Below are 23161 nucleotides of genomic sequence, written 5' to 3'. Positions count from 1 at the left end.
CATTGCCTAGCCCTTACCATTCTTCTGCTTTAAAACCACTACACAGTATTGATTCCAAGATGGAAGGTCAGGGATTAAAAAAAAAAGACTAAGTCATAGGTAAATTGCTAAACTCCATGGTAGGAGAAGTTTTTTCATCAAGAGTTCCCCAGATCAATAAGATTACAAGTTTGAACCTACACACAGATGAAAATGAAGAACAGTCCTGATAAATGACATTCTTTTAAACAGGAGGCTTTCCCTTACTTATAAATCAAACCCCATTTGCCTATTTCACCTACATATAAAATGAAGCATTCAGAAAACTTTTGCTTTAGATAGATCAAATACTTTTTGTCCCAAATCTAAAAATCCCAGACTTAGTCTCAGGGTTTTTCTAGACCCTGGGGACACAAAGACAAAAATGAAATCCCAAAGAGGTGACAGTAGTTTGGTAGCCAAGGACATCTCATTATGAGATAGTAGAGAAAAACTATTGATGTGGGGCAAATTTCATGCATTTAAGTGTGATCATTAGACTCTATTGTGCCTTTCTTCAGAATGGCTTTATATTAGCTCATAATGTGGGGGCAACTAATCTTAACTTTAGTTTAGAGACAAGATAAGGAAGGAACATAATGGATGAGTGACTTGGGATAAGGTTATTTCAAAAGTAATATATCAAAGGGTACAGGTTAAATATTGGGTCTCTTGATACCTAGGGTAGAGATTTCTCCTTTTGACTAATTGGCCTTGTGCTGTAAAGACGAACTCAATAAATAACACCTTACTGAACAAAAATACCAGCTCCTGCAAAAATTCGAGCCTGAGATTGCATCATTTGTTTAATTTCCATAGCAAACCCAGACTTTCTTGAAGTCATCTGGATCTCTCCTGACAATGCAAATCAATAAAAACAACCAGCATCCTTTTGGAGTTCAATAAAGAATGAACAAAAGTAATAAAACAAATGTTTCGAGATACTTTGCAGTTACTGGGGGCACAAAAATGAAACATTCAATCCAACCTAAATGAACCTTAACCTTCCTCTCCTTTCCTGAGGGACTTCTCTAAAGTATCAAGATCAATAAAAATAAACACAGGCCAAAGAGATGAGATTGCCAAATGCTTTTGGTAGATGATTTGATCAATCTTAGGTACCTGCGGTGTGTGTTTACAAAGTTAAATATGAACACTTTACTGATGGGTACAGTGAAAACATCTTTATTAGGTGAATGATACTTGGCTTTCAATGATGATGCCCATGCTTGGGCTAAGCTGGGAAAAGAGCTCTAGGATTTAGAGGAACAGGGTTCAAATTCAACCTGCAACACTCTGGGTGGCTGTGGGCAAATCACTTGATCTCTTTGGGGCTCAGTACCGTCATATATAAAATGAAAAGGTTAGACTAAAAGACTTCATAGACCCCTTCTATGTCCAAATCTATTCCTCTATGCTTTTAAAGTGAACAGTCTCTGTAATGTATATCTCCCCCAATTTCCCTTTAATCACCAACTAAACTTTCCAAGTACTCTCTAGTCATCAGGGGGTTCTCAAGCTAAGACTAATGCCTTCTTAATTCTGTCCTCAAGCACCTTTCTATGACCAGGACTATTCCATTCCCCATTCTCATTAAATCTTACCATTTCCTTTGTATATTTCTCCATACCTAGTAATCTAAACAACTAGATAATATAATTCATTTATTTATATTGTCATTAGTGGCAAATTATATTACTCCTTTTAGATATCTTTGTCCTGTCTACTCATCAGAAAGTTTTAGATTGTATAATTTGAATCTGTTACCCTAAAAACGATGATCCCCAGCCTATGATTCCCAGCACCCTACTCTCTTCCTGTCTTTACATGCTGATGCAGACAGAAGATAAATTTGGTGGAGTTCTATCTCTTGTCTTCTTTTTCCTTCCTGTGGCCGCTTTGGTGGAGCGGGCTTTTTTGAGCAGGTAGAAAACCTAGTCACATGGTTCTATTTTGGCAGATAATAAACTTTATAAAAATAATACTTGAAATATTGGACATTAATTTAACTCCTACAAGATATAAACCTGGAAGGGACCTTAGAGTTCATAGACTCTCTCTCTCTCCCTCATTTTACAGACAAGGAAACTGAGGTGCAAAGTCATGACCAGACACATGTGAGCATATTCCAGTCAGTTAATGCATAATACAAATGTAAGTTATATTCCCAATATAAAGTTTGCTTCAACTTTCTACAGTCCCCTCAAAACATACACAGATATCAGCTATTAAGAGGAAGTGCTGCCAAATGAGTAGAGAGTCTGGCTCAGCTAGACTTGCATTGAATCCTGCTCTGACACATAGCTATTGTCTCTTAACCTCTGGGTTAAGTTATTTAGCCTCTCACTGCCCTAGGCAATCCTCTAAGTCTGTGGTGGAGTAGATATCAATCTCTTTTGGAAGGGGAAGTTTCCACACTGGAAGTTCTTTAAGTCAATAATATTACAAGTCCAATCCAATATGATAACACTTACTGACTCCTCTGTACTAAGTGTACTGATATTTCTTTTCCTCCTTCTATCTTCCTCCCTTCTTCTCCACTTTCTCTCTCCCCCCCCCCCATGTCTATAGCATTTTTCTGCATCATCTATGGATCTGTGATGTCATTGTTATGAGTACTCTCTCCAATGATACAATCAATCTCCCATGCCATGTCTTCTCATCCCATGTTGTTCTCAGGTATTCCATTCCATAAATTCACCATTGAAAACTCAGTCAGTAGGCTGGGATCCTTGCCCTTGGAGTTTTGTCCTAGATCCTCTTATAATTTGAGGGCAGCTCTACAATATATGCAGACTGTCTTTTTTCTACTCATATTTGACTAAACTAATGGCATCAATTTCACCTTTGTATGGTGATTTGATACAGAGAGGCAGCACTGGAGTCAGGAATATGCAATAGACACTCAGCATCACAGACTTAGAGCATTCTGACAGAAATGGTTTCCTTTCTAATCTAATGTATTTTATACATTTCACAACATTATTCTGAGAAGGTCTATAAACTTCAAACAAACTGTCAAAGGGTTTTATGTCTCAAAAATGGTTAAGAAAACTTAAATTTAACATTTGGGGAATGGCTAAATAACTTATGGCATATTATTGTGTGGAATAATACTATGCCATAAGAAATGATGAGCAGATTAATTAAAAAAAAAACATGGAAAAGCCTTCATGAAATTTGAAGCGTGAAAGAAGCAGAACCAAGAAATCATTAAATACAATGACAGAAATATTGTTTGAAGAATAACATATTAATTTTATAGAGAACTGATGAATGAAGATAAATAGAAATAAGAACATAGTTTTATATACATTTTTTGCTTTTTGTCAAATGATGTCTTTTCTAGTACAGGGAGGGAGGAGTAGGAAGGAGATACCTGGGAATTTTAAAATAATAAACAAATAAACTTAAAAATAAAAAGAACTTATGTTCTAGTCTGCCCTCTTCATTTTATAGATGAAGAAACTGAGGCCCATAGAGTTTAAATGACTTGCCCAAAGGCGCATAGTTAATAAGTGAAGGAAATGAGATTTGAACACCAATTCTCTCATTCTAGATCCAGGGTTCTTCCTACCATCCCATACTGACTCTTTCACTTACTACATGTTTGACTATAGACAAATCAATTAATCTTTCTCATCTTCATTTTTCCCTTCTGTAAAATGGGAATCATAATGGAAACTTATTCACATGGTTGTTAAGAGGACTAAATAAGTTAAGATATGTAAAGTAAAAAACTTTAAAGGGAGTTACTGAATGTGAACCTGATGGTCAAAATGCGAGTTTACAGTTCCTTTGATATCTCCTGAAATTTTGGCTCTTCTGAGATCCTGGTATTCTACTGGTATTTGCCAGTGAATAGACATATGAATGAAAATTCATTTATTAAGTATTTCTTATGTGCCAAGCACAGGATTTGAAAAGGTGAACTGTTTCAACAGTGAGCAGCTTGAGATCAATTACACTCTGGGCAATTTCCCAAATATGGCCTGGCTTGATGTCTTCTTCCTATTTAATTCTGGGCTCAGCTTATTGTCCATCTGCAATTCCTGTCAGAGGTCCATAGACTGATAGGTACAATGAGGCAATTGAGAAGGATTTTGATGGAGGATTTATAATTAGGTTGGAGAAAAAAAAGTTGGATTGTCTTTTGGAAACTGTAGACTCTAAGCTTATATCTTAAACAAAAGCTTATCTTTTTAATTCAGTAATTTTCTAGTGACATTAGATGGATATGATTCATGAAATACCAGGTTCTCTGAAGAACTGGAGTTGAGATTCACCTAAAGGGCAAAAGAGAAGATGCATGGTGGGTATGAGCAGGCTGCAATCTGCTACAAAGGAGGAATCATTAAGAAATGGTTTGAAGGAAGATGGCTTCAGGGAAATAAATGCCCAACTTAAAAAAATATGGACCGACGAAATAGCAAAAAATAAAGTAATAATCACTGGACAGCGTGACTACTTCACTGATAACAATGTGAAGAGGATCCAAGGAAAGCCCCCAATATATTAGAGGGCTCTCAAGTGACAAATTTATGGAAGGACATGAATAATATTTGTCAGGTCCATGCTTGACTGGTAACTCACACTATAGGAGAATGTTCAAACAATGAGATAATGGATCCAATGGAATAGCTGAGAAGAGAAAGAAGAGGGGAGAGTCAGGGGAAAAATTAAAGAGGGATAGAGAGTCAGCATGGTTTAGTGCAGTGATAGTGAGCCTTTTAGAGTTGGAGTGCCAGGCCCACCCCCTTACCCCAGATAGGGGAGGGAGGAAGTGCTGGGCAGAGGGGAGGGTAAAGTGAGGAATGTTCACAGGCACATGGAGAGAGGGGGAGAGTAACAGCTCTTCCCTAATTCCCTCTGGCTTTCTAGTAACAAATTCTGGTGGGCAAGTGACACACGTACCATAGGTTTGCCATCATAAGTATAGTGGATAGAAAATCGACCTTAACCCTACAGAAAATATTGAAACTGTATAAATACATAATGTCTCGAACATAGACATTTACATACAATTAGAAGTGTTAAGACCTACTTTTCCACAGACAGATTTAATGCTGAATTTTGTGTCTTTATATAATCTGAGTATATATTTTATATATCTTTACATATAACCCACTTATGCATATCTACACACATAAATTCTCACACTCATACAGACATAGTTTATTTATTTTCTTTTAAGTGTTCTCTTACTGTGCTGGGAAATCCCAGTGAGAAAATCTCATCTATCATTGAAGATCAGAAATTGTTCTGTCAGAGTAAGTCAACCCTTTTACTCCCCTTTAAGTTATACTTCATTCTACTCCCCCACAGAAGCTACTCCAAAACTTTTCTTTTATCCTCAAAGCTCCCACAACTCTATCCTCTGTTTCATTGAGGATTTCATTGAATACTTTATTAAGAACATAGAGATCATTCATGGTAAATTCTTTCATCTTCCCTTCCCTACATATCAAAAGCAAACCTCTCTACCTGAACCTTTGAGCTAATTTTTCACACTCTGTCATGTTTCTTACCTGATTGTTCCATTAATCATTACCCCTATCTCTAGATTATTTCCGTGTTCCTTACAGGCTTGCCCAAGTTTTCCTCATTCTGAAACAATCAAAACAATTACTCAACTCTACCCTGTCCTAAAGCTATCATTATATCTCTCCTTTCTCTCATCTAAGTTCCTGGGGAAAGCTCTCCACACTCAATGTGTTCATTTCCTCACTTCTTAATTCTTAGTCCTGTGTAGTTTGTCTCCTGACCTCATTACTCAGCTGAAACAGCTATCTCCAGAGTTACCCATCACTTAGTCACCAAATCTTATGGCCTTTTCTCAAGCCTCATCCTTCCCAAACTCTATTCAGCATTTGACTACTGAATCCCTTTCTCTCTAATCCAGGAGGATATTCTTTCCTTTCTTCATTTTTGTGATACAGTTCTTTCTTGTTTCTCCTCCTAACTGAATGGCCCTTCCTCAGTGTACTTTGCTGGTTCATCCTCCAAGGAATGTCTCATATATGTGGGCACATCCAAGGTTTGTCCTGACTTCTCTCTTATTCTCTCTTTGTTTTTTCACTTCTTACTCATCAATTCTCATGAGTTTAATTATCTTCATGCAGATAAATCCCAAATCTACATATTTATCCCTCACCTTGCATCTTACTTCAGTCAATGTGAATGTTTCAAAGTAAATGTCCCACAGGCATCTCAAACTCAATATGTCTAAAAATGTCCCTTCTGTCTTCCCCAAATCTATATCTTTTCTAACCCTATCTATGCTGAAAGTCCCACTATCCTTCTGGTCAGTCATCCAGGTTCACTATGGTGGTGCCTATCTTGAATAGTCACTCTCCTAATCCCATTTAACCAATTGTTTGCCAAATTTTGTCATATCTAGTTCCACTATATCTCTTCCATCTGACCTATTTTTCCTCTTAGTTTAGATCCCCCTAACTTCTCTACCCTGGACCACTGCAATGAGATCCTAAATGGTCTCTCTTTTTCAAATCACTCCACTCTAATCCTTCCTAAATAATTTTCTTAAAGGACAATTCTGATCATGACCTCCTTCTAATTGCCCACAATGATTGACTGGGCAAATAATGTCATATCTAATTGTATTTATGTTTGTTTCTCTGACTCTCTCTCTCCTTCCTTCCTGTTTATATTCTCCCTTTTCTTCCTAGCTCTATGTATGTATATTTGAATGCATATACACACACATATATGCACACACATCTCTCTTTATATGTAGGCATATACATATATAATATGTGCATATATGTGTGTGTATCTTAATATGAGGGTAACTAGGCAGCACAGTGGATAGACTATCAGGCCTGGAGTAAGGATGACTCATCTTCCTGAGTTCAAATCCGGCCTCAGACACTTACTAGCTGTGTGATTCTGGGCAAATCTTAACCCGGTTGCCTTACTTTCCTCATTTGTATAATAGTGAATTGAAAAAGAAAATGGCAAACTACCACAGTACCATTGCCAAGAAAATCCCAAATGAAGTTACAAAGCATTGGACACAACTGAAAAGAGTGAATGACAACATCTTAATATATATTAATACAGATAATTATATATGAGAAACAATATATATGAGAGGAAATAGGGAGTTGCACCTGTACTTATGCGATCTTAAAGAGGCAAAGAAAGATTTCCAATAGATGGGGTGAATTCTCTGTAAAGCATTTTTGGTAAGATTCAAACAAAAGCTACTGAAGATGAAGACTTGGCATGGTCACAAGCTACGTTGGTAGAGAGAATATATGCATCTAGAACATTTCAGGTGACATGTATGAAGTGTCTTTGTGTTTGTGTATAAGATCTATGGGGATTTTTTGCCCCCCATGGGAGTACTCCATTCATCAATGCATATTGCAAACCCTCAACACATTTCTATGGCCAGAAGAGTTCATCAACAGTGATGGAATTATCTAGCTGGTAATCTGTTTTAGACTACTAATCTTTCCTAGGCTAGGGATCGCTTATCAGTAAAATGACTGGACTAAATGGCCTCTGCCATCCCTGTTACCTCTGAACCTATGGTTCTATGGAAACATATTCATTCTGAATGAATGGGTCCATGCTCCAAACTCCTGACTTGGGAGGAGAGGCTCTAGATTGTGGAACACTAGTATTTACATTGGAAGCTTAAGGTCACCTCCATGTGATGACAAGGCAGTAGAGAAGGACTTCCACGGAGGAAGAGAAAGCATAGTCTTTGGCAGGTGAACACTTGCAACACATATCCATACCATTCTTATTTCTGACATTTCCATTACATACACATCTGCCCAACTTGGAAAAAAAAAAGATTCCGAACCACTTTACTTTGCCTTTGACTATTTTCCATTGAAAGAAGAGAAGAGGAGAAGAGAAGAGAAGAAGAGGAGAGGAGAGGAGAGCAGAGGAGAGCAGAGGAGAAAAAGATGGCAAAATGGAAAGGTGAAAGGATGATGATATGAAAAGCCAGACCTTTGCAGAACTGAGAGAGTTGCAAGGGATCTTTCACCCATTAGCATAATGGTTTCCTTGGATGGTAATTCAGAGCTGATCTAATTCTTTGGGAAAGAAAGAAAGCTGTCTCATGGGTCACATACCACTCTGTGACATTTGCTTCCCTTTGCTCATCCTAAGAAAAAACATCTATCACAAGATTTGCTCTAAGTAATCACTGTCCAGAGCATCATTTCCAATGACATCTCAGAGATGAAGGGCAGTCATATATAATCAGAGAAACAATGAAGAACAAGAAGTCAAATGGGGAATAAGTGGGTTCTTAAACCTGACCAGTCCTCATCACTGGGTTTGACAGAAGTTTAATTTCTAAAAAGATGTGTTTAGCCCTCTGTGACCATGTGCTAAGTGCTGCTGTCATTACTGACACCATTTTCATCCCAATTTCATCTACTTTGAATTCAGGCATACCAGATACTATTGACAACTCATGCAAAGCATTTCTAATTATAATCATGCAACAGAGTATTTATCACTGACGGCATATTTCCAGTGCCTCCATATTAAACGTACAAGAATATAGGAAGCAGAGAGGCATAAGGACTATGGAGGCAGCCTCAGAATCAGGAAGACATGAATTAAAAACTCACTTGTGACACCCACTGAGCATGTAACCACAGGCTGATACCCCCCAATTAGCTACAGCTGGGAGGATCCATTCAGTCCACTGAGACTCAATCAGTTCAATTGGTTGACCTGGAGCACAGCAAAGTCAATAGAGACATATCCTTGGGGTTGAGAAGATTTGATGCTGATACATACACTGATGGTGTGACCTTGGGCACATTGCCTGAGGCAAGTACCTTTCAGTGCCTCAGGCAGTTCTCTAAAATTATAAATGCAAAGCTGGTGTTGATTTACAGTAATGGGGAGTTTGCTTTTTTTTTTTTAACTCCTTTCTTCCATATTAGTGACAAATCTAAAACAGAAAGGCAAGGGCTAGGCAAATGGAGTTAAGTGACTTGCTCAAAGTCACCCAGCTAAGCTAAGAAATGTCTATGGTGACATTTGAACCCAGGTCATCCTGGTGTTCAGTCTACCTGCCATCTAAGTGCCCCAATAGGGAGTTTTCTTGCTAGAACATGCGTACCATGTATTGCTACTTCCTTTCCCCTTCCCCAACCTACTGCACACAAATGCATAAGCATGCATACATACAGTTCAATTAATTGATATTAAAATGCTGAATAAGTCATAATAACACGGGGATTAGTTTTGAAGGTCAGTGCAATTTGTTATTAGGGTTTCCTTTTTCTTTTTCTTATTCAAATGGAGGAGGGAAGAAGAAGGACAAGAAAATTAATCCATTTAATTGAAAACTAATAATAAGAGATTAAACTTCACAAAAAAAGAGCAGAGGAAGAAATAATGTTATTTGATGAAGTTCAATCCCCTTTGACACCCTAGCAATTGCTATGATGGCAAAGCATCGGTCAAATCTGCTGTGGCAGTAAAAAGAAAACTCCTAGCAAGAAATTGAATTATTCCATTAGAATCTGTAGTTTGCTAAAAAATCACTAATAATATATGTGCATGTGTTTGTTTATGTGCGTGTGCATACCTTGTAATACCTTGTAATGGAAAGGTTGATTTCCTTTTAATATAACAAACAGGTTATTTATGAGAGGTTTTGTTTTGAGTCATGAGGCTTCATGATAATTGTATTTTATTTTTAAAGTGGAAAGAGCATGAACTCGAGTCAGAGGATCTGAGTTCAGATTCTGCCTCTGATGCTTATTAATTGTGTGACCTCCAGCAAGTCATTTAACTTCTATAGGCCTCTATTTGCTTTTCTGTAAAATACAAGGCAGCTTTGTAGGTCAGGGATAGAGCTCTGCTTGGAGCTAAGAAGATTGATCTTCCAGAGTTCAAATCTGGCTTCAGATACTTACTAGTTGTGTGACCTTGGATAAGTCATTTATTCCTGTTGCCTCAATTTCCTCATCTGTAAAATGAACTAGAGAAGGAAATGGCAAACCACTCCAGTGCCTCTGCCAGGAAAACCCAAAATGAAGTCATAGAAAGTTGCGCATGACTGAACAACAACCACCGAAAATACAGAGACTAGACTAGATATCCTCTGAGGTAACTTCATGTTAGGCCTCCCTGGGTCTTAGTTTCCTCATATGTAAAATGAAGGGAGTAGGCTAGAGGTTTCATAAGACCCTTCCAATTCTAGATCTATTGTCCTGAGTTCAATTTTTGTTGAATCAATGTTAATATAAAGAGATTTTCTCATTTCGATTCTTTCATATTTTTTTCAATCATTCTCATTTATTCCTGGGCTATCACAATGTAAGAAACTCAGTTCCTGGGAGTTACCAGTAAGAGTAGACTGTGATTTTTGGTTTGTTTTTCATAATTTACAGGTTTTTTTTTTAATATAGCTCTTGTTTTTCCTTTAAAACAGTCACAGACCATTTTCAGGGACTCTGTGGAAACAATCTGGAAAGACACAAATTTCAACCTTTTAACATGGCAGCACATACTCGTAAGGTGTTGCTTTCCTCATACAATAAATAATAATGCATTATCCTCATGCAATACAATATGACATTCTTAGAAAAGATGCAAAATTCCACATTAACAGCATCCCTGGAATGAAGAAAATGAGGCAGAGGAACATTATGATTTGCTTATGGTAAATGGCAGGACTGTGATTGGAGCTCAGATCCTCGGTCTGTGTGATCTTAAGCAAACTGCTTCTCTCTTGGCCTCAGTTTCTTCATCTGAAAAATGGAGAGGTTGAACTAAATGATCTCTAAGCACCCTTCCAATTCCAGAGCAATGATCCTTTGACCGATGCACATTTTTAGAGATAGTTTCTGTCTGGAAAAGATGTTGTCAGACTTGAGGGAGAGGGTTCCAGGGATGCTGTAGATAATTTCATTTGCTACTGATAGAGAATAAGACTCTCAAACAACTACCCCAGGGAAAGAACTAGGGAGGGGGAAGCAACCTCCCCATTTATTTATCAGTCGTATTTCCTTGGTAGTACAATAGAACTTCAAAACAGATGGGATTCAAGTGAGACACCAGGTAGCAATCAGCATGTTAATCAGAATCAGGAAGATTTAATAGAAACCATTATTACTAGTTTCAGAAATCTCAAGATTAGCAATTGAGACATGACCAGACTGTAAATGGAGAGCGATAAAAATGTCAGTTTTGTTGCTGGCCTTTTTCCTTTAGGAAAATTCTCCCAACCCCTGATCTCCAAGTTAAAAATTAAGCCTCCTTTGATTTCCATTGTCAGTTCCTAGAGGCTTAACTAAGCTGAAGAAACAAGCATGTTGGCCCTGGGCACCAAATATAGTGGGTGCTGACAGCACATATGGTCCTTTGGCCTTTCCTCTGCTTCTCAATTGTGGTAGCCACAACCTCAAGCCAGGGTGTCAAAGTCCATGCCTTTCCACCAAGGGGGTCATGCACTGGTTGCATTAGCATTTGCATTAGCATTATCCTTAATCTAAGGTCCCTTTCTTTACTATGAAGTTCCTTCCTCCATGACACCTCTCCCAGCTCTGTCTTTCTTTTTCTACTTATATCCTTAGCACTTAGCATGGGACTAAAGCACACAGCAAGGCTGCACTTGCTCTCTTTCTGTCTCTCTTTTTCTTACACTCTCTCTATATATACATATGTGTAGATATAAAAATATACATACATACTTATATGTACAGACACATAAATAAATTACACACATACATATATGTATACACATGGATTCCAAGAGCATTCCAAGTGAAATCAGCCTGTATAAGTCAAGAAAAAGGAGAGAGTTGAGTTGTAGGAAAAACTTGTGATGTCTATCACTGGAGTGATGCTGTCTATGTAAGGGAGGCAGATAGGAACCAGACGATTTAAGGACATAAACAGTAGGCTAGTGAAAATGGACTGGTTGTAGGATCTTAGCATTAGAGTTAGGAGGGAATTTAGTGGCTACCTAGTCTAGGCCCTCATTTTACAGAGAGGGAAACTGAGGCCAAGGGAGAATAGTCAATTCAGGATAATTGATTTGGACCTGCACAGGATCTCAGAGGCTATCTACATGAATTCTCTTATTTTTACAGATGAGGAGATGGAAGCCCAAAGAGAAGGACCAACTTAGAATTCTGAATCTGGGACTAAAAGAGATCTTTGAGGCCACTGAAGCTGACTCCTTATTCTTACAGATTAGAAAAATGAGACTCACAAGAAAAAATTAAGATCATGGGTTAGGTTCTTTACCTGTTTTGTGTTATGGTTCCCCTTGGTAGTATCTAGTGAAACCTAGAGACCCCTTCTCAGAATCATGTTTTTAAATGCACAAAATTATATATATGATTACAAAGTAAACCTTTGGTGTTTATGTAGAGTTTTCAAAAATTAAAAAAGAAACATCCTCTAAAATCTAAAGTTCAACCAACTCTCTCATTTTACAAATAAGGAAACTGAGGCCCAGAGAGGTACATGACTTGCCCAAGTTTCCTGGTAATAAAGGAACTGGGACTCAGAGAAATCATAGATCCAAAGCAAGATGGCACCTCAAAGGCTATCTAGTCAACTCACCTTATTTTACTCTTGAAGAAGCTGATGCTTTCAAGTTGAAGTGACTTGCCCTAGGTCACAGTGGTAGACTTTGAACCCAAGTCCTCTGACTCCAAAGCATGCTCTTTTGACAGGGCCACACTACTTCAGGATTCTGTTAGAATCATTCTTTTTGAATACAGGAAAGTTAAAGAAACAATGCATAGGAGTCCTAGCTAATTTAAAGCTAGTCTCCCAGGTGGGGTGGGGAAATACCTATAGTCCCTGATACTAAGGAGGAGGTGGAGCCAGGCAACTCATTTGAGCTTAAGAATTCTAAGCAGTATTCCTTAGGTCTGAGGTCCACATGAATATGGTAAGCCTCTGGGAGCAAGGGGCCACCAGGATGACTAAGAAAGCCCAGATCAGAAAAAGAGCAGGTAAAAGCTCCAGGTTTAGTTAATGATAGTATCAAGTTTATGAATGGCTGCCATATTTCCATCCTGGACAAGGAAGAAAGACCTAATCTTAAAAAAATTTTTTAATTCAAAAAATGGAATTAGTCTCCATCTCACCCAGTCCACCCCCCAACAAGGCTCTAGAAGAGGGAAAAGCTCTATCCATGCTCAAGGAGATGCTTTTAACCAGAAACACTCACTGATGGATCCTTTGCTGACTGAAAGGGGCAGTGTAGCAATCATTTTCCTCCAGGTCTGGCAGAGTCTCCTTGTCCAGTCTCATAGGCTTTCTAGGTAACCATCCTCGAAACCTGCTTATTTGTTTATCGATCCTGTGGTACATGGGAGGCAAGATCAAACAGGACAGTACATCAGTATTGCCCTGGGATTCCTCAGGGAAGTCAATAGAGGCTCAGAAGACTATATCTGAGATGTAGCCGTCCCACCCCTATTCCTCTATGATGACCCAAGGCAGCAAGAACCATACAACAGCACTTGGCTTGTTCTGAATTCCGACCCTTCTAAGAAGCCAGTTGGGATTCCAGTTACATAGTACCTCGTGCCTTTTGTGGTACACAGTCTACTGAAAACAATCTCACTTTATGCCTAGAATCTCCCTATCTTTCTTTGCTGTGGGCATCTCTGACTAAAATTTAGTGTGGAAAATGAATGGCATACTACAAGGAGTTCATTGATGGCAAAATAACTGGAGGTGTGGCATTTGCAATAGAATGTGACAGCAACAGCGTGTTCTGGTGATGGAATATTGTGACAGCAGAATGTTGCAGCAATACAATGTCATGGCAGAATGCCATATTAATGGAATGCCATAGAAATGGAATATCAGCAGTGGAGAATCATTGTGTTAGAGGTCATGGCAGTAGACATGTCATAGCAGTAGAATGTGGCAATGGAACATCAAAGCAGTAGAACATCTTGGCAGCAGAATGTCTTAGGAGTACTAAGTCATGAAAGCAGAATGTTGTGGCAGCAGAATTTCAAGGCAAATTCTTTGAAGCAAATATGTCTCTTCACTACAGTCTTCTACACGTATTGACTTCTGCCACTAAAGTGGTCCTTTAGTAGATAAAGCTGGTGCATTTATTTTAATGGTCTTTTTTTGAATGGAGACAACAGATCTCTTGGATTTTGGGGTATATCATGTGTTTGAGCATCCTTGTTTGGAGAATGTATTAACTGAAGCTCTTCATTCAGGGAAAATAATCATGTCCCTCAAATGAACTAGTCAAGGATGAAGGGAGGGTGAGCCCCAGACTGTGCTGACTCAGAAGCACATAAAAGAAAAAAATGCCTCCCAAAGAGGGCCAAAGATCAGGACCCACTAAGGCAATGCTCTCAAGTATGCTTTGTTCCTCACTGATAGCATCTTCCTGCTAGCTCTTCCTTTGCTCCTCTAGCCCAGACCAAAGACAGGCTTTAAAGAGCCATGATTCTAAGTTATGCCTGTTCAAAAGCCACTAAAATATTTGCCAAAACACACCAAAAAAAACCCCTTAATGTTAAGGATAATGACTCCTTCTTAACATTTGTTCTACACTTTTCCTTTTCCAAGCCTCCTTTTTTCTATTTGATTAAACAGCCTTAATGGAAGGAAGGTGAGGACAGATGTTATTCAAATGTAACAGTCAGTCAGTCAATAATCAAAGTATTTATTAAGTGGTTACTAAGTGACAGTCATTGTGCTATGATAAAGAGTCATAAGATCACAGAGCAAGAAGAGACTTTTGAAGCCACAGAATTCTCCTTTTCATTTTATAATTGAAAAAAACTGAGAACTGGAGAAGGAAAGTATCATTGGACCATATATCTAAAGTTAGAAAGGTCCTCAGTGGCCAAGTTAATTTCCTTGCAGATTAGGAAACTGAGGCCCAGAGGTTAAATGACTTGCCCAGGATCCACGGACATGTAGCAACTAAAGCAGGCTTTAAACCAAAGTGTTCCTCACTCCGAGTCCAGAGCTTTATCTACTACCCCATAACTGCTTCTCACACAGGAATCTATCACCAACAGAATGTAAGGTTCTTGAGAACAGGGACTGTATCATTTTTTTTGTCTTTGTATCCCAGCATCCAGCAATGGGCTTCACATGTGGCAGTCAATTGATAAGTATGGGTTGGATTGATTTGGAACTGGAGTTATGTAGCTGGGGTTGTAATCAGTTAGTCGTAAAATGTAAATCTTCTCCAGAGATTAAATGAGAATATCTTTTCCGAAGATTAACTGAGGAAAGTAGAAAGTAGAAGAGTGAGGGGGCTACAGAAGATAAAATCATATAAAGAAGGAAATGGAATTAAATATGTGCCAAGTATATTGACCTACATTGTATAGCATTTTTCACATATTTGGCAAACACTCAGTAGAGTTTTGCACCCTAATGTAAACATTTATAGCAATGTAAAAAACCAAACCAAACCCACAGCAAAAATCTCATCTTAGACTTAGATTCATTCTCGGGTCTCAACCAGTTCTTTGTCCTGAGAACTGCTTCATATCTAGCTCCAGTTGCAATCTCATTGCTGGTTTGGGTCTCACTCTTGGCCCTATTCTCTTCTCTATCATTTCTCCCCCTCTAAAAATCAAGGAAATAGATAAAAGTCGCCATCAAGATAATTGAGTCCAATATCCTTTTGTTAGAAATGTGAAAACTGAGAACTAAAGAGGCAAATCAAGCAATCAATTGACAAGTATTTTTCAGTGTCCACTTTGTGCCAGGTATTGTGTGGAAATGATGTAACTTGATAAAAGCTCCTATAAGAAAAAAAAGAAATGGGAAGTTTGGCCGACTTCTGGCTCCATATGAGTCAAAAGTAGGGCATGGCAGCCAAAAAAGCTTCACTGATAATAGTAAAAATTATAGTGATGATGGCGAATATGATGGCAGTTGACATTTACCTAGTACTTAAAGTATTATAAAGTGCTTTAGATACATTATCTTATTTAATACTAGAGAAATAAAAATAATGAAATAATAGCGAACATTTATAGATTACAATAAGATTTTCAAAGTACTTTATATATGTGAGATATATATATATACATATATATATATATATATATATAATTTTATCCTCACAACAACTCTGAGAATTAGGTAGTATTATTATCACCATTTTATGTTGAAGGAAACAGAGGATGACAGAGGTTAAGGCCTTGTCTAGGATCCCACATCTAGTAAGTAGCTACGGTAGGATTTGAACTCAGGTCTTCCTAAATGCAGGGGCAGCTAAGTTGGGTAGTGGATAGATTGTTGGGCCTAACAGTAAGGAAGACTCATCCTCTTGAGTTCAAATCTGATCTCAGACACTTACTAGTTATGGACCCTGAGTAAGTAATTTAAGCCTGTTTGCCTCAATTTCCTCATCTGTCAAATGAGCTGGAGAAGAAAATGGCAAAGCAGTATCTTTGTCAAGAAAACCCCAGATGGGGGGCAGCTGGGTAGCTCAGTGGATTAAGAGCCAGTTCTAGAGACGGGAGGTCCTAGGTTCAAATCTGGCCTCAGCCACTTCCTAGCTGTGTGACCTTGGGCAAGTCACTTAACCCCCATTGCCTAGCCCTTACCACTCTTCTGCCTTGGAGCCAATACACAGTATTGACTCCAAGACGGAAGGTGAGGGTTTAAAAAAAAGAAAAAAAAGAAAACCCCAGATGGGGTCCCAAAGAGTCAGACATGACTAATCAACTAAAAAAAAAATCCATTGCCACTTGCTACTGTTCTAGGCTCAGTGTTCTTCATTATAAAAAGATGAATGAATTTTAGGGGGAAAAAAAAAAACAAAAGAGAGTATGAAACAGTGGAAAGAATTCTGGGCTTGGTATGGTGACATGTTTTGGAGGCCAAGCTCCAGTACTTGTAAAAGTCATGTGAGCACAGGCATATTATTAATCATCTTTCATGATCTGGAAAATGATATTATGGAAAATGATATTACTCCCAACATACACTTGTTATGAAGATCAAATGAGATAGTGTATATAAATGCTCTGTGAATCTTTTTTTTTAACTCTAATCTGTCTTAGTATTAATTCTCAGATGAAGAGTGACAAGAGCTAACAAATCAGGGTTAAGTGACTTACCCAGAGTCACACAGCTAGGAATATCTGAGGCAATATCTGAACCCATGTCCTTCTGACTGGCACTCCAGGCCTGGCACTCTATCCACTGTGCTACCTAGCTTCTCTCCACTTCCTTTTTTTGCTTTGAATACTTTAAAATGCTACAGAAATGTCAATTATTATTATTAGCTCACATGTCACCTTCTACATGAATCTTCTGATCTCCCCAGCTGTCTAGACTTTCTTCCCAGATCACCTGTGATGAGCCAAGGTAGTCCTGGGCTTCCAGGGGTCCTCTCTTCTTATAATTATAAAAATAATCAATTAAGAAATTATTAAGCACCTACTATGTGCCAGGTACTATGGTTGGCTCTGGGAGGTGAAGCAGTCCCTCCCTTTAGGGAGCTTATATAAGCAGGCAAATTGTCTCATTAAGTAGACTCAAACAATTCTTAGTCTTACACAGTGAAGACACTGGAAAACTCATGAGAAAAGAGAACATTTGCTCAATGTGTTCATTTAAAATATAAAAACAAGCAAAAGCAGTTATAGTGACATCTTATCTTCTAATGAATATTCAATCAATGTTCTTAACAAGAGAACAGTATGAAGAGTTTTAATCATATCTTAATTTTGGAGTATGGAAGAAATAAACTTCAGTTATAGAGCTAAGGTTCCATTTTTGGTCTTTGGTCTTTGGCCACTGTTTCATTAGCAAGGGGAGCTGTTGGTGTGAACTCCTTCCCCTAATTTAGCTCAACTTCTCTTCCATAGCTTGGCCTTAGAGAAAGGCTAGACCACTTAGAAGTTAAACAGCACCTTCAAGCACCCTCAACTAGCATGTATCAAAAAAGGGAATTTGAATTTAGGTCTTTCTGATTCTGAGGCCAGACTCCTAGCCACAGTGTGACTGCTTCCTTTTACTTGGAATATTATTGGACATAAGCAAATTAGATGATGAACAAACACATTTAACCATGGAAATTGGCAATTTTCATGGAGAACAGAAAATTCAGGGAAAATTAGGAAGAGGTTGAAGAAAAATGATCAATGAATTGGAAAAGAAGAGGACAGCTAAGAGACAGGTTATTGTTGAGCCTATAGAAGAGAAAGCAGAAGGAGGACTTCAAATATGGACTATGAAAGGATCATATATATGTTATACCAACTCTGGCACACTTTTTCTATGATAAGAGGACAGATGTGTTTAAGTTTGCGTAGGAAAATTCTGTTAATTGTTTTTCAGTCGTGTACAACCCTTTATGACCCCATTTGGGATTTTCTTGGCAAAGATAGTAGAATTGTTTGCCAGTTCATTCTCCAGCTTATTTTATAGATGAGGAAACTGAGACAAGTAGAGATTAAGTGACTTGCTCAGTGTCACTTACTTAGTATCTTTCTGATTTTATGCCCTGCACTCTAACCACTGGAGCTATTCCATGAAATCCACAGGCCCTGTCAACTTGTTAAAACACAGAACTACTAAGGTAGTCAGAAAAACCAAATCTTTAATCAGGAAAGAGACAGGTCCTTAATAATCGTCTGCCACACAAAGCCAAGCACTAAATACCACACAGAGTCAAAACTCTGGGGCTCTGGGGCTCTGGGGTCAGTGTCTCTGAGAGAATCATTAAGATAGATGATTCCCCAAAGAGCAATAGAACATAGGGCTCTTATACACTTTGGGGGGAACTAAGGGAACTAAGCTTTACAATGGCTACAAGGAAATGAGGAGTCCAGGGCTAGAATATCAGGGAGAAGCTGATGCCTTACACTGGATACAAAAGGAAGAATGTAGCCAAAGCTCCTATTAGAAATGCTCAAATCATCTCTAAATGGATGCTTGGGGATCCATTGTTCAATCTAAGACAGGGTCAGTTTGAGACTTCCCCTAGAGTCAATTTCCCAAGAGATAGGGACAAACTTGGGGTTTCCAGAATTCACATTGACAGCCTATAATACTATATCATAATATCTGTAAAGTGTTTTAAGCACAGTGAATGGCACATAGTAGGTGCTTAATAAATAATTGTTCTCTCATCTCAACCCCACTCCTAGTTAACAAAAAATAAGAACAAAAGACTCTTCTAGAACACTTTAAAGTTTTGCAGATTCCAAGATCCTGAAGCATGGTTCTAGTGGAGTATGAAATTTGCTTTCTAGGAATTTTAAATGACTTTACCCTGTTTGCCTCAGTTGTTTATCTGTAAAATTAAGTGGAGAAGGAAATGGCAAATCATCCCAGTCTCTTTGCCAAAAAAAACCCAAAAGGAGTCACAAAAAGTCAGTCAAAATTGAACAACAAGAAGAGATTTTAAAAAAAGGGCAATATAACAATTACAAATCCTGTCTCACATGCCTACTGCCTGGATGACCTTGGACAAATGACTTCTCTTTGGCTTCCCCTTCTTCCTTTGTAAATTGAGAGGAGTAGAATGTGAGAGCCTCTCAGGTTTCTGTCAGCTCTACATCAGTTATCTTAAGATTCTATTTACAAACTATGTGACCTTGGGCAAGTCAGTTTCTTCACCTGTAAAATGAGGTGATTTAACTTGGAGATCTTTGAGGTCCTGCCCAACTTTGGATCTTTAATCCAATTACTCTTCCTTTTTTCAATACTAGGATATCTTGTCTGAAAGCAGGGAGATGGCATACATGACTTTTTAAAGTTCTGTCTAGCCCTCAAATACTGTCCAATATTTTGAGATTCTATAAGAAAAGATGAACCTCCTTTCTCCCCATTATCTTCCCCACCCCTCCCTCATTCAAAAACTCTCCTAAAGCACTGACTTGACTGCTGAAAGATATATATACCTATAACCTATCTATGCTATGGGTGAGAAAGCCCCTTCATCATGATAATTTTCACCCACTGAAATTTTGCCTCCAGTTGCCATGGGGAAAAAAAAAGAGGGGAAAATTCTTAGTGTACAAAGTCCCCAAAGTCTTGAGAATGAAGCTTAAAGTGACAATGAGTCTTTTGGGATACCTGTACATTTGCTGCATCCCTTTTCAAAGATGAGATGGATGTAGCAGACTGATTCCTAGGCAAAGGATAGAAGCTGTGTGGCATATTAGTCAGGACACTATTGGGGGGAAAGAATCAATATATTATTGTCCTGGACAGACCATCAGTTATCCATGTATCATTTAAACTCTCTGGGCCTCTATTTCTTAATCTATAAACTGGATTCTAGTTCTAGAGCTTAAAGGGAATTTAAAGTATAGGTAGCCCAAACCTCATCATTTTATAGATGAGGATACTGCCAGGGAAAGCTGTAGCGGCATCATTCAAATTTTCTTTCTGGAAACTCACACAGAGGGGAGATCAGTTTGAGCAAGACTGAACCTCTGCCAGATCCTGAAAGTTTATTGTTGGTTATTTTAACACCAAAGTTTTGATTAATATTATTTAAGACAACAAACTGTAATTAGTGAGTAAATAATTCCTACTTTATAATACAACATGGATTTGCATTCAGAAAGCTTGCTAGCATGAAAACAAATTTCTCCCCCTCTAAATCCCAGACTTGTAATTCACAATTATGTTTTATAAAGTATATTCTTGTGATTTACAGATTAAACACATGGTGGAAATGCTTATCTGAAAAACCCTTAGATACTATAAAGTTCAAGAGAGAAAAATGAGAGCAATTTCATCTTCCGATTAATATATTTTTAAGTGATTGTTCTCTAAAAATGCCTTTATAGACAGATTTAGGATAAAAGCAGAACCATAACTAGTGTGGAGCTAATAGGAAATTTATCCAAGAGTTGCCAAATTTAGAACATATAGACACTTAAGACAGGCACACATTCAGTTCAGTAGAAGTCACTCTAGTAAGCTGATTACCCTACCCATTTGACTTGTTCCTGTGAGCAACTTCTGATGTTATTTCCACATCATGATTTGCAGAGTAGATTTGGGGGCGGTATCGTGCTGCGTGTCTCAAGTAACAAAATTGCTTAGGGATAGCGCTGGATCCAAGTTTTGTTGAGTCCTCACTTGCTACTTACTACCTGTATGAACTCTGACAAGTTACTTCATCTCATTTTCCTTATTTATAAAATGAGAGGATTTGGACTATCAAATTAACTCTGAGGTTCTCCCAGCTCAATATCTATGACTCTAGGATTTAGTATTTATTCTACTCTGAAAGATGACTGATAACATTCCCCTGTTTCTAATGTCAAATTCTTCCACAGAAATAAGGAAGGATTTTCTTCCAAACTGTATATACCAGGAATGGTGAACTTTTTAGAGACCATGTGCCGTGCCAGGCCATGTCCCATCCCACCCCCTACCGAGTGCCAGGTGTACCTCATCACCTAATTTATTATTAGATTAACAAGAGCTCACACCAGGGTGGTAAGAAAAAGAAAGGCCAAAATCCATTGAGGAGATAAACTGTCAGGTTTTAGCAAGTCTTTGACTGTGAGAGAAGAGAATTGATGTTATCCAACTAGTCAAAAGCTTAGGTCAAAATAAAATATAAGATCTTTGCTTGGTATTTAAGACCCTCCATAATTCAGTCCCAGCATCCTCCTTATATTTTCTTTTTTCCCATCACTTATCTCTACATGCTCTCCATTCCTGCTACACTGGCTTGCCCATTATATGTTGAATGTTTAGGCCTTTGCAAGGTGGTTTTCCATATCTAGAATGAGTTTCTGCCTCACTTCCACCTTGGGGATTCCCTCACTTGCTTTAAAACAGGGGTGACCTAAATGCTACTCTTTGGGTTCCTGAACCCCAAGGTATTAGTGTTCTCTCCCTCTTGAAATTACTTTGCATGTATTTCATATTACTAATCTGTATACATGTGTAGTATTATAGAATGGAAGCTCCTTGAGGGCAGAAATGATTGCATTCCTGTATTTTTATCTAAGATATGTCCTAGAAGGTCATTGTAGGGATCAGATGAGGTAACATATACAAAATGTTCTGTAAAATTTAAAGCATTATATGTTTCAGTTATTACAGGGTAGTCAAGTAGTATAATGGATAGAGAATTGGACTGTATTCAAGATTTTAATTCAAATGCAACCTTAGACATTAGGTGTGTGACCCTGGGGAAATCATTTAACCTTTATTTGCCTCAGTTTCCTTCTCTATAAAATGAAGACAACATAGGGTCTACCTCCCAGGGATGAGGATTAAACAAGATAATAATTATAAAGCACTTAACACAGTGCCTGGCACATAGTTCTATATAACTGTTATAAGTTATTATTTTCTTTAAAATTCTGGTTAAAATAAAAAAGTCAAAAAAATCAGCCTGGGAGGATGACAACATCTTCCTCTTATAAAGAGGTGGAGTGGGAGTAGGAGTGTTTTTAATCTCATTATGGTGTGGGGATGGCAAATCATTATATTCACATCTAACTTGGCTTCTTTTAGAGAGCAACTGAGATAATATATAATCTAGACCTTTAAAAACAAGCAAATCCAAGGTGGGTTTTTTTTTTTTATAAATGTGGGTTCAAAATAAACACTTTGTTAAATGATTCTTTTTCAATTTTTAAATAGTTGTTTTGGTGTCACAGAGACCCACAGTCATAGTAATTTCAGTAAGTGTCAAGTTCTGTTCTGTAGGAAACCAGGACATGCTGGACTGATAATGGAAAGGTTGGGTTTAGATTTCCTTTCCCTTTCCTTTGATCCAATTTTTCCTTTGTTGTCATTCTCATATCTTCACTATCTGATTAAAAAAAAACAACACCATTTTCTGGCTAGGAAATTACCATTGGGTATGTTATTGTCTTAATGACCCCAAATGAAGGGTTAATAAATTGAATTTATTTGACATTCCATGTTGGATGTGTTCATGTTACCTCCCTTTTGTTTATTGTTAGAAAAGATACAGATGCCACTCCCCACCCCACCCCCCTTCCAAGGCTAATCTTCATCCACTTGTGTTCCTAAACTCATTACTTTCTGCTTCCTTCTGATATCTTAATATACTGATCATTCCCTTTCTCTTAGCCTCCAGTTCTCTATCTCTCTATTTCTGATTTTCTTTCTCTTCAGGCTTTTTTTTTTCCCTCTGACTACAAACAGGTCAGATTTT

At 38.0% G+C, this 23161-nt stretch overlaps 1 protein-coding gene across 2 annotated transcripts in view; it reads right to left on the bottom strand.

The window, feature by feature from the left end:
* The window catches only part of ANO4 (anoctamin 4), a 475191-nt gene that overhangs the window by 152919 nt on the left and 299111 nt on the right, over window positions 1-23161 (bottom strand). For both annotated transcript variants that reach the window (XM_007503277.3, XM_007503279.3), the window contains one exon: window positions 13217-13348. In XM_007503277.3, coding sequence (XP_007503339.1) covers window positions 13217-13348 — 132 coding nt within the window. The remainder of the gene's footprint in view (window positions 1-13216; window positions 13349-23161) is intronic.

The sequence above is a fragment of the Monodelphis domestica genome, chromosome 5 (assembly GCF_027887165.1).
Source record: "Monodelphis domestica isolate mMonDom1 chromosome 5, mMonDom1.pri, whole genome shotgun sequence".
NCBI classification, from domain to species: domain Eukaryota; kingdom Metazoa; phylum Chordata; class Mammalia; order Didelphimorphia; family Didelphidae; genus Monodelphis; species Monodelphis domestica.
The sequence above is the reverse complement of the archived record's forward strand: the minus strand, read 5'-3'. Positions and strand labels throughout refer to the sequence as shown.